Here is a 14,738-nt window from a genome sequence, read left to right as displayed (position 1 = left end):
GACAATTTGGTCCTGGCAGATTCATCTGAACACAGCCGTAAATATGGGGACCTGAAGAGCCGGATCCAGAACGTCCAGACCATCTAGAACAGTCCGTAATGTGTTCCTACACATCTGAAATTTGTCAAGCAAGGTAAGAAGAGCGTGTCTAGCGTCAAATGAAACAATATAAAATGCGCAACGCACGCACATCTTGAGCTACATTCAAAATCACTTTACCAAGTTCATTCAACGTGCTCGACACCACCAACCTTAAAATGGCGCAGCTCATCCCTATTACCACTCCTACTCGAGTATTCGAAGATCGCACACACACGATCTACGCGGTCGCAGATGTTCCCTATAGTCAACAGATAGTGACCTCCTCTGAAGACAGGCTGGTTCGTCTGTGGGATTTAAAGACAGGTGAGGTGTTGAAGAAAATGGAGGGGCACACTGGTGAGGTCATGGGATTGGCGGTATCGCGCGATGGGCAAATGATAGCAACCGGTGATGAGAACGGAGAGCTCATCGCCTGGCAGGCAAAAACTGGTGAATCTCTCACCAAACTCAAGGTACACGGTAGTGCAGTCCGCTCGCTCGACTTTTCACCAGACAATGCGTTCGTGGTCACTGCGTCGTCGGCACCAAACGACCAAACGGTCAAGTTTTGGAACACCAAAACATGGACGCAGTACCCCGTCAATTACAACTGCGGTAGCACTGTTCGCTGCGTTCGGTATGCGCGGTCTGGAGTATATATGCTTGCAGTTGCAACGGACCAAGACATCCAAATTTACATCGGCGAAAAACTCCAAAAGAAGTTGAAGGGTCACAGTCACGGTACATTGTCACTCGCCTGGTCTCCTGATAGAACGCGTCTTCTTTCGGGGGGAGATGACCATGATCCCAGCATACGGGAGTGGGACACGTCGAGCTGGACGCAGGTCGGTGCTCCCTGGACGGGCCACACATACAAAGTCAATTCCATCGCCATCAATTCTTTAGGCACACATGCAGTTTCCGCCTCTAGCGACAACTCTGTCCGTCTATGGCAGCTCTCTGATCAACAAACTATCGCCATCTTCCAGCACACTTCTTCTGTCGTTTATGCGACCTTCTCCGCAGATGGCACGCACATCCTTAGCGGAGGTTATGATAAGAAAGTCACATCCTGGACGGCACCCAAAGGTACTTTGCAAGCGTACAATGCTACCAAGGAAAAGGTAATTTCCAGTCGGTTTACCTTCCTATCGTCATCTCATTTTGCATCTTTTTTATTCAAAGGCTCTAGAATTTTCCCCCAAGCGGCAGCCAGGGTCAAAGGTAACTTCCAATTAATCACATCTTCGTCCGTCTCATCCTCACTTCTGTCCAAAGACTATAGAATTTGATTCAGAGACTGAAGGCTCTGATTCTGAGTCTCTAAAGGCAGTTTTGACGACTGAAAGCTTTGATTACAAGCCTTTGCAGGCAGTTTTGACAACTGGAAGCCCACATTCCAAGTCTCTGAAGGCAGTTTCGACAACTGAAAGCTCAGATTTCAAGTTTCCGCAGGCAGTTTCGACGACTGGAAGTTCCAACTACAAGTCTCTGCAGGCAGTTGCTACGACTGGAAGCTTCGATTCCAAGTCTTTGCAGGCAGTTTCCACGACTGGAAACGTCGATTCCAAGTCTCCGCAGGCAGTTTCTACCATTGGAAGCTTCGATTCCAAGTCTTTGCAGGCAGTTTCCACGACTGGAAGCTTCAATTCCAAGTCTCTGCAGGCAGTTTCTACCACTGGAAGTTTCGATTCCAAGTCTCCGCAAGCAGTTTTGACGATTGAAAGCACAAATTTCAAGTCTCCGCATTTCGATTCTTCGCAGGCAGGTTTGACGACCGAAAACTCCAATTTCAAGTTTCCACAAGCAGTTTCGACGACTGGAAGCTCCAATCACAAGTCTCTGCAGTCAGTTTTGACGACCACAAGCTTCGCTCCCAAGTCTCAGCAATCGCCTTTGACTGTCCAGTCTCTATCCAATGAGCAGTCTGTTTCCAAGGCTGAACAATTTATCACCAAGTCGGAACAGTCTGTTTCAAAGGTATGATTTCATCCTTTGCTCGTATGCCGCCATTTGAGCTTTTTTCCACGCAGACGCTTGTCATCACCACGGATGAGCTCCTCGCTATCACCAAGACTATCCGTATTGCGTCCATTACAGGGGACTTGGCTACCGCTGAGAAGGTCCTCACTCAAGAGATTACTGTCGATGCCAAGAACTTCACCTGCTATGCCAACCGCTCTTTTGTTATGGCACGCAAACTCGACTGGGAAAATGCGTTCAAGGATGCAAACAAGGTAGCAACAACCCGGCACGCCCTAGTCAAAAAATTCGCTGACTTCGATGGTTACAGTCTCTTGCTATACGGACGTCGTTGGCCGGTTATATCGCTAAAGGTATCGCCCTCTGCGGAAAACAGCTTGTCGAGGATGCGAGGACAGCCTTTGACCTGGGGTTCACGTTCACGCAGGGAAATATGGATGCTACAGTGTTCCTTTACTTAATCAAGGCAGGTCTATTTTTTCGTCTTGCGTACTCCACGCTTCATTATGTGTTTCAGGCTATTGCGCTCTTCAATGCCAGCAGACACAAAGAGGCAATGATTCGTGTGGATCAGCTGTCTGCTGATCCTTCTGCCGATCCCCTCGCTTGTGGTGTCGTGGTGGTGAGTCGTGTTCTCAATTACGCCCATGCTCGTCTGCTGACTGATTGCGTATCAGGCGAGTCTGCGGGTCCAACTAGGAACCAGTGCTTTGAATGGCGCGCGTCATACTGAGGCCATCGAGCACTTGACTGCTGCTGTCAAGGCTAGCACTTTCTTGGCTAAATCTGCTGCTCCCGCTGCTTGCGAGGCTTTCACTGTGGTCCGTTAAATATGATGTCACCGGCAAACTCACCTTTGCTCAACTTCTCCTGTTTTGCAGCTCTTCGGATGGGACATCGAGGCATTGTGGGAAACTTCCAACAGGCAACTGATCCTTGCGCTCCTTGGAGCTGGGAGGCTCGGAGAAGCCTTTGAATCGTACCGTTTCGCGATGAATGCAAGTGATGAAGCTACGAAGACCAGCTTACATTCTTGGATCTTGAGTGAGTCTTACCAGTGATGCCACCCATGTTACGATGTTCAACCCTTTTTCACTTAGCGCTCTCGTTGTGATGAATAGTGCAGTATACCTACGCGCAGACTATTACATATGTATAGCCTGAGTTTGAAACACGGGTATCTACTATAGATTTTCTTTGGCGATTACTGTTTCATGTACATCCCTGTTGACACGCTGGCTGAAGACAGAATGCAGACAGATTATTTTACAATGCTTTCCTCTACTTCACCGATGGTCCGACTATGCATTATAAGTCCTACAACAATGGTTCTGCTTGTTCGACGCGTATCCTTCTTCGCTTTGATCGAGAGTCGCTATCTGCATCACTTCAAACTGATCGTCGACTGAATTTCTTCACAAACTTGCCAGTCGCTCAAAGGTCTGTCATACAAGAACGTTTCGATCTGAGAATAAGTATATCTCCACCTGGCAACGAGTGGCTCGCTTCTAATCTTTGCGAAATTGTCGAAGATAAACAATGCTCTAGACTTAGGCTGTAAAAACTTCCTGACCATGATGATGGCATGGTTTTTCAGCTGATAGAAGTCGCGAGCACTTACTGTATTGTACAAGTCATGACTCACTCGAAATTTAATATCTGTATGAACGTCGTCATAATGGACCTCTGCTACTAGCAGTAATGCATCAGGCTTATCCGCCTATCAGTCTCTCGTTGTGCATTGAAACCCAAGTCTTGCGATTGACATGTCATATTCGACTACATTTACAAAAAACCTTTCAAATAATAATATTACATTGGTTCGCAGATAAGTGATGATGCTGTGATCAGTCGCTGTTGACCGGAACTACAGTCAGTCAAGTTCCAGATAGAGGCGTTAAAACTCACTACATAGACTCAGTGGCACTTATTTTAGAAAGTCCTTCTCAGTGAGAATACGGCCATTGAGCATCTTTCCGAGATGAGTTGGTAGATACCCCATGCCTTTCCTTCTCATCCCGAACAACTGTTTCAGTGGAGGAAGCTGGGATCGCTGGAACATGCATGATGCTCTCGCAGAAGGGCGATTGACCGCCTCGATGAACCCGTCATTGTCGGCTACTAAGTCCTCTCCCTCCAAATCTGGCGCGTTGAGTCCCAAGAAGTTGCAAGTGTGCAGATACATGCTGTAATCCGAGAAATAAAGTTGGGCTGCAAAGAGGTTGAGCTGGCAAATCAGCGATTGCGATGGTGCCCACTGTGGGGCTGAAGGAACGCAATAGAGTCGAAGGCTGTCGCATGCCTGCATCGTTTGCATGGTGCGAGGAGTGTAGATGCACAGGTGAACCAGCTTGCTCGTGCGGATATCAGGTAGTAGTGCGTCCACTTCATTAGGGCTCATGATTACCAGCATTGGGTGACCAACATTGCTGGATACAATCCAATTGACGGGCCGCAAATAGTCGTCCACTTTATGGATGCCAGAGATAGTTCCTGTCGTATGAGCGAAGTCGTGAGTGACTAAAACATTGTGTGACCACTGATCGCGCTCATCAAATTCAGCAGTGGTGTTGAGAAGGCTGGATAACACTTGAATGAATGCGGGAGAATCCGTGGCAATTTGGCCAGACTTCACGAATTGACGAACGTGTGCATGCACGTTCTGGGCTGCAGGTTCTACCCTAGGCGGTCTCTCCACTTGACGCTCGCTCTCTTCTTCTTGTATTACTTCCCTTTCTTGTTCCTCGTCCATGTTCCTTTTGGGAGCTGATAGAATCCCGAGCTCCTCGCACTTCGTTTGGATATCTGGATCGACATACTGGGATACCTCAGAGGAACTGCGTGGTGCGTACAATGCTTCCAATGAACGTTCCTCTGGCTGCAACCAGGCTGACTTCAGGGTAGAGATCGAAGTGGCGGGGGCGTGCGAGAATTGAGTCCATGCGCAATGTCGTGTATTGAAATCCGATCGCTGTTGGATCCAGGATAATGCACGCATTTCAATATCAATGCAAGTTTCAAGCATCGCCCAGTGCAAGATATCTGATACATTGACACCATCGGTATCAGCTTTCAGCGTTGCCGAACGAATGCTCTGGTCAACTTCGGCAGGAGCGAAGAACATTACTGATTGTCCATTGCCCAGCTTGCGCATTCGCATACATCCTTTATCATCCACGATTAAGATTAGAATCTATATGTACAACCTCTAAAAATCACAGACCTTGCGTCAGGCGATCTTTCGTGACTCTGGGGCCAAGCGTGACAGCAGCCCGGAAATTATGAGGCAGCTTGACGTCTGTTCCCCTCGTGTGGGCGTCGTCTAGATATACCACACATTGGTCAAGCTGCTGTGCAAAGGGGGACGACACAAGGGGCTCGACTGTCCCATCCAGACTGACAACAACGAGTTCATCGTCGTCATTCACAAAGACTGCAGCTTGGGCGTTGGGCGTGGCTCGAAGCCATGCTTCGGCCAACTCTTGATTCCTCAATTCCAGCATCTGCGCCCCCACATCTAGGAGCACGCGAATCTCGGGGGTTTCTGTGACGAGAGTACTGATGAAGTCATGCACCCCTTGGCCAGGCGGTATGCATTTGTAGCGATTGTTTTCCGGGCGCAGAAGAAAGGCTAGGACTCGAGCATTCGTGCTTCGTTGGTGGTCAAGGTCGCGCTGCACAATTGAGCTCGGTAATAGATATCGATTGTCGTTTGTACCAGAAAAGCCGGTTATGAGATGATTTTTTTCTTGGGCGAGATCCCATCCGGAGCAAGCGAGCTTACTGGGGAAACCCTTAGCTTCCTTGGGAAAAACAACTTGAGACAGGTAGAAATCTACGACTGCCTTGTTGGATGCGAACAGTTGCTGAAGGTCGTTGAGCTGGTCTGTAGATTCTGTGTTGATTCCGCTAAGGCGCCGTAGACTTTCTGGGACAGACTGAAGTCCAAGTACCCAGGATTCGTACTCGAGGGCAGGATTGTCTTGCTTCAGCAGGAGCTCGAAGCATTTCATCAACTGCTGGAGCGTGAGGCCTGCATAGTAGTATGACATGCATGTAAGAGTGACAGCGACATCTGGATGGCCAAATTCTGCCCGCAGCGAAGGCATGTCTTTAGCACGGAATGGAACAGCTAACATCGTTCGCTTTGGGGCAAGACCATAGTCAACGCGCCACCGGCGTTCCCTGAGGGCATACACCAAGACACCGCATGCCAGCAATCCACGCAAAACTAGAAGGCCGTGCCAGACGGTAGTGCCTCTATAGCGCTCCGTCACTAAGGAAGTACAAGTGTTGGATATATTCTCAGTGGCAATGAACTGGTGGACTGCTTCTTTGACGCAATGAGAGGCTTGATCGAAGCTGATATTTTCAAGTGACCCGCTAATAACATCCTGTGCGATCCATTGGACTAGGGCTTCACCTGCTGTGGGGTGCAGAAGTCGAATGAAAGGAAATACTCCGTGGTTGCGGATAGACACTTCTGAGTGAGAGGGGAATTCATTCATGAGTCGAGCAGCGTGCTTTGCAACAAGACTCAGAACTTGTTGTGTAGTCGTCCACCTGTCAGGATGACCCTGGAGCGACCTTTGAAGGCCGACGGTGTACACCAGTTGGTAGCGAACATGCAAAATTTCATCACTTTCGTCTAGGATGTCGCGTGTATGATTATCGAGCCACAGCTGAGTCTGCAGTATATCTTCAGCAACTTCAGACCGAGGGAGCAACTGATGGTCAACGGCCATCAACTGGAATGACAGGATATGATCCGGTTGCACGACCAAGATGCCCTTGGTATCCATGCATTCTTGCATCAGGTTACGATACATTTGCACCTTCGATGAGTCGATGGAAAGAGCGCGGGAGAAGGGAATATAGAAAATGCGCCTCTGTGCAAGGCCGCTTAATCGTTCAACCAGGAGCTGAAACATCTGGGCAGATAATGACTTCAGCACGATTACTCGAACCAGTTTATGGCCGTCGGAAAGTGCGGCTGCCGCGAGAGGAACGATCACGTAGGATTTCCCTTCGCCCATATTCAGTTGGAGAGAAGTATTTCCCCCCTTGCAGGGTGATATCATCTCCTGCGCAACCTTCATTTGGACAGGCCGTGCCAAGAACTGGCTTTCGATCTGCAATACTTATCATCAATAAGTGTGAATGAACGACTTCTCCCTAAGCATACCTGTATTAGAAGCCAATCAGGGCATGGTTCCGAATCAGACCGCTCGCATTCTTTATTCTCCAATTCCTTGAAGAACTCGCCCCAGTTTTTGCTAGCGGCAAACATAAACAGCCTTCGCGAACGCTGCAGTTGCAAAAGCATCTGCGACAAGCTGACAAGAACCGTATGCCACCCCTCCCCCAAACAACTTCCTGATACAGAAGCCATACGAGTGAAGAGGAAATTTGGTGTGACTCGAGGCCACAGCCCAGCATTGTATAATGCATTCTCGGCAGCAGAGACAGGAGAGAGGACGCGTACGATAGATACAAATGCATCTTGGAATTGCCAGTTATGAAGAGTATGGTGTTCTAGCAATGCCTCGGTCGTGTATGGCGCAGGATCTGGTAAGGCAACAATCTTTTCTTCGCAGAACATCAATCTGCTCTGGTCCAGATCATCGGCGTAGTTACGGCGGAACCTGTTGCTTCCTTTATCGCGGAAGTCGCTGATGAGTTTTTGCAACCTCACTGTGGCTACGGTGTCTGGAGAGATCAAAGCGCTCTGATCTGAATTGGGCAGAGCACGGTGGGGTGGCGTGTGGGAGGGCGTTTGCCACCGTTTGAGTAGCTTAGTCAGCAAGGATGGGTGAGGCCATACCAGCTTCCGTCTGCCAGAGGCAGGCGTATTACTAGTCGCGCTAGTCGAAAGGAAAGACCCAGGCATATTGCTAGCCGCGCCAGTCGAACGGAAAGACCCATTCATGCGCATAGCAGGCGGGTTTCTAGCGAAAAGATAATTGGCATCAACGGACGAGGCTGCTGAAGCAACAGAGTCGTTAAGGTGGGAATCAAGATCGTATCGTGAGGGTAGGTTGGATGGAGGATGAGTGGCGTGGTACGAGTTGAGGGTTTCCTGCAGGACATCCAAGTGTTGCTTCAGACAATGGTTTGCCCAACAGCTGAGATATACTGGGCGAAGTTTCTCTGACAGGTCATCGAGATCGTAGCAGTTCACTTGCAGCGTATTCAGTGCCGGAGGATCTTTGCACGGCCAAGCCTGAACTTTGTTGAGAATGAGATGCTTTTCAGAGCGACACCTATCTTCAAAAGCTGAATGACGACGTCTGCCAAGAGCCATTTCATCTTCGTAGCTCCTTGCAGGTAGGTATCTCTCCTGGCTAGTTTCATAATCTTTGACACACGAATTGACGATGTTGTCCAATATCGCACTGGAAGGCATGAAACCATCCGAGAGATCATATGACGCAAACTTCGGTGGGTCACCCAGGGTGCGAATTTCGGGAACTGTGGCAAAGGCTAGGAGTGTCGGGATAAGTGCATGCTCGTCCAACAAGCCATATGATACCGAAGCTAGGGTAAAGGCGAGCTGGAATGTGTCGTCTTTCGTAGCAACGCGACAGTAGTCGTACGCAGAAAGGAAGATGTCGTGGAATGGCCGAAACCAGTATTTAGAATATCGCAAGCTGAGCGATGGGTCACCAACGCCTTGGACGTTCTTCCACTGAGTCAACAAACGGAGAATATCCTGTTGCACCGGAAGCCTGCATGGCCACTGGTGAGTCATAAAGGCGGTGTTAAATGCTCTCTCTTCTGCATCTTTATCGGGTACATCGCGCGAGGCATAGATGACATCTGTGTTACCGAGTACAAGCGGAAGAGAAAACTGGTCAGTGTAGACCACAGAGGCATGGATGGATGCACGCTCAAGAAGGTGGTTGGTGAGTGGCGGTAGATCAAATGTAAGATTAGGGTCTGAAGATCCTTCTGAGAAAGCTGAAAGTTGCATGCCGTAGTCCATAATAGATTTCGCAGCTGGATGAAAACCGTGGTGTTGTGCAAGGGATGAAAGACACGACCATGAAACCGTCTGCATCTTCTGAAGATGCGTGGGATACCAGACGCGCATGGTTGACAACGAACTTATTTCGCGCAAAAGATGTGTATCGCGGGCGCGAAGCTTCATGAAAGAGCGGCAAGCTGCAGAATGCATAAGATGCAACGCCTCCTCTGTCCCTGTTCGACCCGTCAGAGGATCAGGGAGACAGCCGCTGGTAACAGCGTGAAGGAGCGCCTGATAGAGCTTGTTCGTTAGACCTACACGCCCAGTGAGACAACGTAGATCTGTATCAACCCTGTACAAGTGGTACGCCACTCGGGCACCTTCATTTGTAATGGTAACCTGGACGTGATGCCTATTAACAGCGTATGAGATATGACCATCTGGGATGATGACTGTGCGGGGACACTCGTCCATGATTTGCGACTTTGGACGCATGACGAGTTGATTGACCAATCCCAACATCGTTCCAGTAGACTGAATGTCATCAATGACCATATTGCGCATGTTACGGGACTGCAGTTCCCCATCCTCGTCGATGAAGAATTCCAGACCATATCGAGGTAAATCAGCCTTCAACAAGTGAGTGTTACCAGAACGCTGGTTGCATGTGACCATGATGTAGCAAGTATCCTCCAGAGGACGTATCCTCTTGGAGATCATGTCCCACGTTGGGCTGCGTATGTCGACAAGAGTGGCACCACCGGCATTCTGCAGCATCGAGGGGCCTGAAACAGCAAATTGCAGGACCCAATTGTCAGGTGAAGACTGCCATGCACATTCCGCTGGCCGAATCTCTATTTCGTATGTGTCCAGGTTGAGCCAATGAGTATGGCCTATTATTAAGGTCGTCGGAAGGTCCCCCACGAATTTCTGGCTCGGAATGAGTTGAAGGATAGGCGAGCCTTGTTCGATACGCTTCGCATGCACAATGAGGTCGTTTGGGTCGCGGAGAGCGAAAGACACCTTCATCGACAAGCGAGTATATTATTTTAGTTGCTGAGTGATGACGACGAGAGTAACTAACCTGATGTCCGTAAGGGTTTCCGCGTGTCGCATACTCCATTCCAGGAATATCAGCTGGAACAATGTCCAGAACTTGCTGTAATTAACGAATCAGCGCGCACCAACAGAATCGTAACTTTCAAAAGCTAACATCACCGAAAATTGTCTGGTAGATGGGATGTTCCACTATAGTCGACGGAAGCCTACCCAGTCGCTTCCCATCAACAAGCAAACACCCATCAATTAAGTTATAGTGCACAGATTGCGGTGATTGAGAATGGGAAGGTGCGGTCTGCGTCACAAGCCAACGAGAACTCGGAGCCGGCAGGGCCTTCCAAGGAGTTCCTCGTCTATAGCTGCCCCAAATTGCTTCTACCGCACAATCGAGACCCTCCCTGTGATTCTCTGCATATCGACGAACAGCAGCTTCTAATGCGTGGCAGCATCTCTTGTCTCGTTCTAGCAGTAGCTTGGAATGTTGCGGCAGATTGTGCAGGTTGCTTGGAGTATTGTCGTAAATCATGACCCCACAGTACACAAATAGCCTTGATGTCGTCATTTGATGTCAAGAGCAGCGAAGGATCTCCGTCGACATCAAAGGTGCTCCGACAAGGTAGCGGCTATAGTCACGAAGTCGTCCTTGTAAATCCCGACTCGCCTTCTCGTCATTGCTGGCTTGCATTTTCTGTGCAAGCTGCCTTAGTAACGTAAAGGTCGCTGTTCGTATCCTTCGAAGCAACAAATATCCCAGACTTTTGATACTCTCTTCCTGTGTCAAGGACAAGACACGGCATACAATCATGATGATGGTGCTTAACGTGATACCTTCCAACCAATTTTCTTCGACGTTCGCCATTAAGGACTCCAGCTCTCCGAGCAGTGCGCTAAGGAATGCTATGCTGTTCAATTCCTCGTGCCACGGAAGGTCTTCATCAGATGAACGTGGGCCAACCTGTGAAACGGCTTGCGCGAATAATAAATGGACCTCTTCGCATCGAAAATTGAGTGTTCCTCGCACGGAGTTCCCGTAACACATTCATCCATTGCAGTAGCGGTCCACTTCGTAAAACTCCGAACGCGATGAACTCGTGAATGGTCATATCCTTGTGACAATCTGCCTGATTGGCGATGACCTCATTTGAGGTGTGTGACGTTCCTGCGAGGTACTGCTGCAGACAACTATACGGTCCCTTGGGAAGAAGGAAAGTGCATAGTTTGCTGGAATCCCATCGCAGCAGTGCGCCACCTATCCATGCATCTGTGGTTATATCAAAAGGCTGATATACGAGACCATTGTTCACACAGACGCGATCGGCCAGCGTTGGAATATTTTGGTAATGGTAATGACACGCAGTGAAGGGTTTGGCCTCTGACGCCAAAGTCAGTCTTTGCCTTGGATGACGTTTGCGGTATTGCTGCAAGGCGCTATAATTCGGCAGCGTGATGAAGGGGGGAGTGGGCAAAATCTTTTCTGGAGTGCAGATGTCGACGAGAACATGGAATGTCAAAGATCTCCACATGTCGAACGCGATGGGACATGCTAGCTCGAATACAACCATGATCGCCTGCTTTTCATACCGCGGTAGTGGCCACTCATGAACTGTAATGGTCATGGATCGCATCTGCTCCTCCAGGCAACATTTGTCACACCACCGACAGTGGCGCTCATAACCCCAGGAGGTGACATAGTATTTATGTGACAAGCTTGCTGCGTTCTTCTGAAGGTCAGCGTACCTTTCGTTGAGGGTCCGAAGCTCAACCAACTTCCTCTCCCGCTCCTCCTGAGCATCCAACTCGATTTTCCGCTTTAAACTCTGCAACATGGATGACTGGTAAAAATATTGCACCGCGAATGATTTGTCATCGTCGGTGGACGATAACACCGACAGATGGTTGGAAGCCTGGAAATGACGCACTTCCAAGTAGGCGCACAAGTGCTTTAAACGATCAAGAGCTGAAGATTGTCGGATCAGGAGATTCGTCCAAAGAGTCGATGGCACTTCAGGGGGATATTGTGCCAGGAGTGGGATTTGTTTAAGAACGAGCTTATCCATGGCTACCCAGAGCTCGAAAAGAGTAAGAAGCATCATTGACGTATTCTCCGGGTTTCCTTCGTAAGCTTCCAGCGCTCGCGAGGAGTATGCGGAGGCACATGCTTCGATCGAGACGCATGCAGAATCGATGGTCTCAAATGAAACACGCGCTACCCAGTCATCGACCCCTGATCTAACGACAGCCTCGAAGTCTATCAGGGAAAGGGATGGTTCTGCAGCATGAGCAGCTATCAGGAAGCTAGCATCAGCGTCAAGGAAATCATCAATTGTTCCACGTGCGCAGTGGCTGGGATTGAACGAGGCCGATTCGGAAGACGAATGCTGGTTCAGCAAAGCTTGGCGTATGTACTCTCGACTCGTGTTCAAGGAAAGGTGAGTGTCCTGCAAGACCGAGAGGGTATTGGGAGCCCAAGGAGGTGAGGTCTGCTGCACGTCTTGAACAGATCTCCATCTTCCCTCTAAGATACGCTTAACGTCACTCGTGACCTTGACCACCATCTCTGACAACTCCGGAGAAGCAGATGTTCCAAGCTTGAAAAGACGGCGTGCGATTTTGGCCGACATGAAGTGTAGGATGTCATTCGACAACTCATGGTCGATAGCGAGAGTTGTGACCCTAGCCATCAAGAACAGCAAGAATGATTTATATGTTGTGCGTCCGAGAGCGTTGCGTTCGAGAGTTGTCTGCAAAGCAACACGAATGACAAGCCAAAGCGGAGACCGCCTCCATGGCAATTTTGCATCGTTCCACAGCACGTCATCTCTGATCCGCTTGCGGATGCGAGGAACATTGGCAATGCTCCCGAGGCCACGGAGTATACCAGTCAGGAGTTCGGTGATATACCGGGGATGAGTGGTGTCCCTCTCTTCAGGAACTGTGGAATCAGCTTTTCTCCTCGTCGCTGCCGCATCAAGGACATCATCGTCCATGCAAACGAGAAAATTCGCCAGTGCGGCGGAAAAGGTAGCGTCATTGACAATCGTCTCTGGAACCGTGATAGCAGGTCCAGGATACGAGCAGATCAGCTTTCCTTTTGCGCCCAAAACTGCGGCGGGGTCAGGAGAGATCTCGAACGATTCGAATATGGTCTCGGATTCAAGTTTTCTCATGACTACCGCAGCGTTTTGCGCACGAATCATGAATACCAACACATCTTTAATATGATACTCAGCATAGGGGGAAAATGCAAATGAAAATAACAGACCTTTGTCGTCCATGGTATTGATTTGAGATTGAACTTCTTCTAGGGTCATGACGTTGAATCTGATTGAATGATGGAGGTTCTGAAGCATTTTAGAGCTGCCTGCCCAAAGCTGTTGCTTGTCGGACGTTAGCTGGCCAATGAAGGCTTGAGCAGCATGCAATACCGCCTGAGATAAAGCCAAGTCGTTCTCAAGGGTACGGTCGCACGCTTGCGGTAATTTGAGGGGGCAAAAAACATGATTGATGATATATTCCAGACCAGCTTGGTCCGTTGAATGTTCAGGCATATTGTTAGGATGAAAGAAGAGTGCAGTTACAATGAAATCTAGCCAGGTTAATAAGGCGTCCCTAAGCGCTCGTCCTCCAAAGTTGCACAAGCATCAACATGCTACCGAAGGTGTGCCATCTCTATCATGATTGAGGCTGTACATGGGCATTTGCTTGAAAACGCAATGAGGACCCCAAACAAGATCATGCTTGCAGGACCAGTGCAGGTCGAACTTCGAACCTGCAGGTATGAAGGTTTAATGCACCGTGGAAAGCGAACTACATCTGTTGTAGAGTGTGCTTATCAGAGTGGGTCAACTTCTGTACGATTTGGTGCTCACCAGTTTTGAATATTTCAACTTTAACATTCTTCAATTAGCCCTCCATGCTAGCGACAGAAACGCGACAGCAACATACTCGACAACCTCGACATCATAACTTCCTCCAAACCTCTCCACTGCGCCCCGCACAGCTTCGCGCCCCGCAGCAGGCAACGTGATTAGGTTCATCAAGCGCTACCCTTGCCCTGAGATGATAAGGATGCCTCGTTGCCTCACCATTGTCCAGGACTAGATATCCTGTGGGTCCTTCTACACACACAGCATCGGTGTAGCGCCTTCCACTGACTAGGGATGGGTGCAACAGATATCAGTTGTCCGCATGTCTCCACCACGAGGTGCCACGTGAGGCCCACAGCCCACCTGGCGCCAACAAGAAGACTCGGAGCGACAGACTAAGAGGAGTAGCATGAAGTCAAAAATTATTTTCGCACGCCCCCCATCGACTCTACTCCATTCACCATCTCCAAACGTATTTTCTCATTCATCGGGAAGCTCGCAACAAACGATCAAACCTCGCTGTTTTTCATTGTAGTAAGCTTGTCGTGGCAAGCGTTCAGGAGGATTGGTCCACTAATATCGGTCTGATCTTCAAATTGCTCGTCTTTGAATTGGTTGCCTCTATTTCGACTGACACGATGAGTATGTCGGCTGGCATGAGAGATCGGGGTGAACAGGTTACACGCTGCTTTCTCTCGCCAGCCAGACATGCGCAGCGTGTTGGTTCCCCATGAGGTTTATTCATATATTTTCCCTATAGGCATGTCATAGACTCGGAGATG

At 49.2% G+C, this 14,738-nt stretch overlaps 2 protein-coding genes across 2 annotated transcripts; one reads left to right on the top strand and one right to left on the bottom strand.

Annotated features, from left to right (window-relative positions):
- The first annotated feature begins 1,797 nt into the window (after positions 1-1,797).
- On the top strand, positions 1,798-3,246 carry EDB93DRAFT_682353 (uncharacterized protein). Its single transcript, XM_041457092.1, has 6 exons — positions 1,798-2,061; positions 2,115-2,321; positions 2,375-2,530; positions 2,582-2,686; positions 2,742-2,885; positions 2,946-3,246. The coding sequence occupies exons 2-6, from the start codon at positions 2,271-2,273 to the stop codon at positions 3,123-3,125; spliced, it is 636 nt and encodes a 211-aa protein (XP_041305146.1). The 5' UTR covers positions 1,798-2,061; positions 2,115-2,270; the 3' UTR covers positions 3,126-3,246.
- Positions 3,247-3,733: 487 nt separating this feature from the next.
- On the bottom strand, positions 3,734-13,568 carry EDB93DRAFT_1161923 (uncharacterized protein). The gene is made up of 11 exons (XM_041450059.1): positions 13,353-13,568; positions 13,281-13,301; positions 13,195-13,259; positions 11,112-13,173; positions 10,687-11,080; positions 10,245-10,638; positions 10,116-10,190; positions 7,250-10,054; positions 5,288-7,196; positions 3,973-5,229; positions 3,734-3,918 (listed from the first exon to the last, which is right to left on the bottom strand). The coding sequence occupies exons 1-10, from the start codon at positions 13,438-13,440 to the stop codon at positions 3,992-3,994; spliced, it is 9,051 nt and encodes a 3,016-aa protein (XP_041305145.1). The 5' UTR covers positions 13,441-13,568; the 3' UTR covers positions 3,734-3,918; positions 3,973-3,991.
- Between the last annotated feature and the right edge of the window lie 1,170 nt (positions 13,569-14,738).

Source organism: Suillus bovinus (assembly GCF_016758785.1).
Source record: "Suillus bovinus strain UH-Sbo-P2 chromosome Unknown EDB93scaffold_51, whole genome shotgun sequence".
Taxonomy (NCBI): Eukaryota; Fungi; Basidiomycota; class Agaricomycetes; order Boletales; family Suillaceae; genus Suillus; species Suillus bovinus.
The sequence above is the reverse complement of the archived record's forward strand: the minus strand, read 5'-3'. Positions and strand labels throughout refer to the sequence as shown.

Coding starts and splice junctions, on each gene's coding strand:
- EDB93DRAFT_682353 (XM_041457092.1), top strand. CDS start 2,271: ATGGCACGCAAACTCGACTGGGAAAATGCGTTCAAGGATGCAAACAAG. Junction 2,322..2,374: donor TCAAGGATGCAAACAAGGTA/GCAACAACCCGG, acceptor CGATGGTTACAG/TCTCTTGCTATACGGACGTC. Junction 2,886..2,945: donor CTTGCGAGGCTTTCACTGTG/GTCCGTTAAATA, acceptor CCTGTTTTGCAG/CTCTTCGGATGGGACATCGA.
- EDB93DRAFT_1161923 (XM_041450059.1), bottom strand. CDS start 13,440: ATGCTTCAGAACCTCCATCATTCAATCAGATTCAACGTCATGACCCTA. Junction 10,055..10,115: donor GAAACCCTTACGGACATCAG/GTTAGTTACTCT, acceptor TTGTCGATGAAG/GTGTCTTTCGCTCTCCGCGA. Junction 5,230..5,287: donor GAAAGATCGCCTGACGCAAG/GTCTGTGATTTT, acceptor TGGATGATAAAG/GATGTATGCGAATGCGCAAG.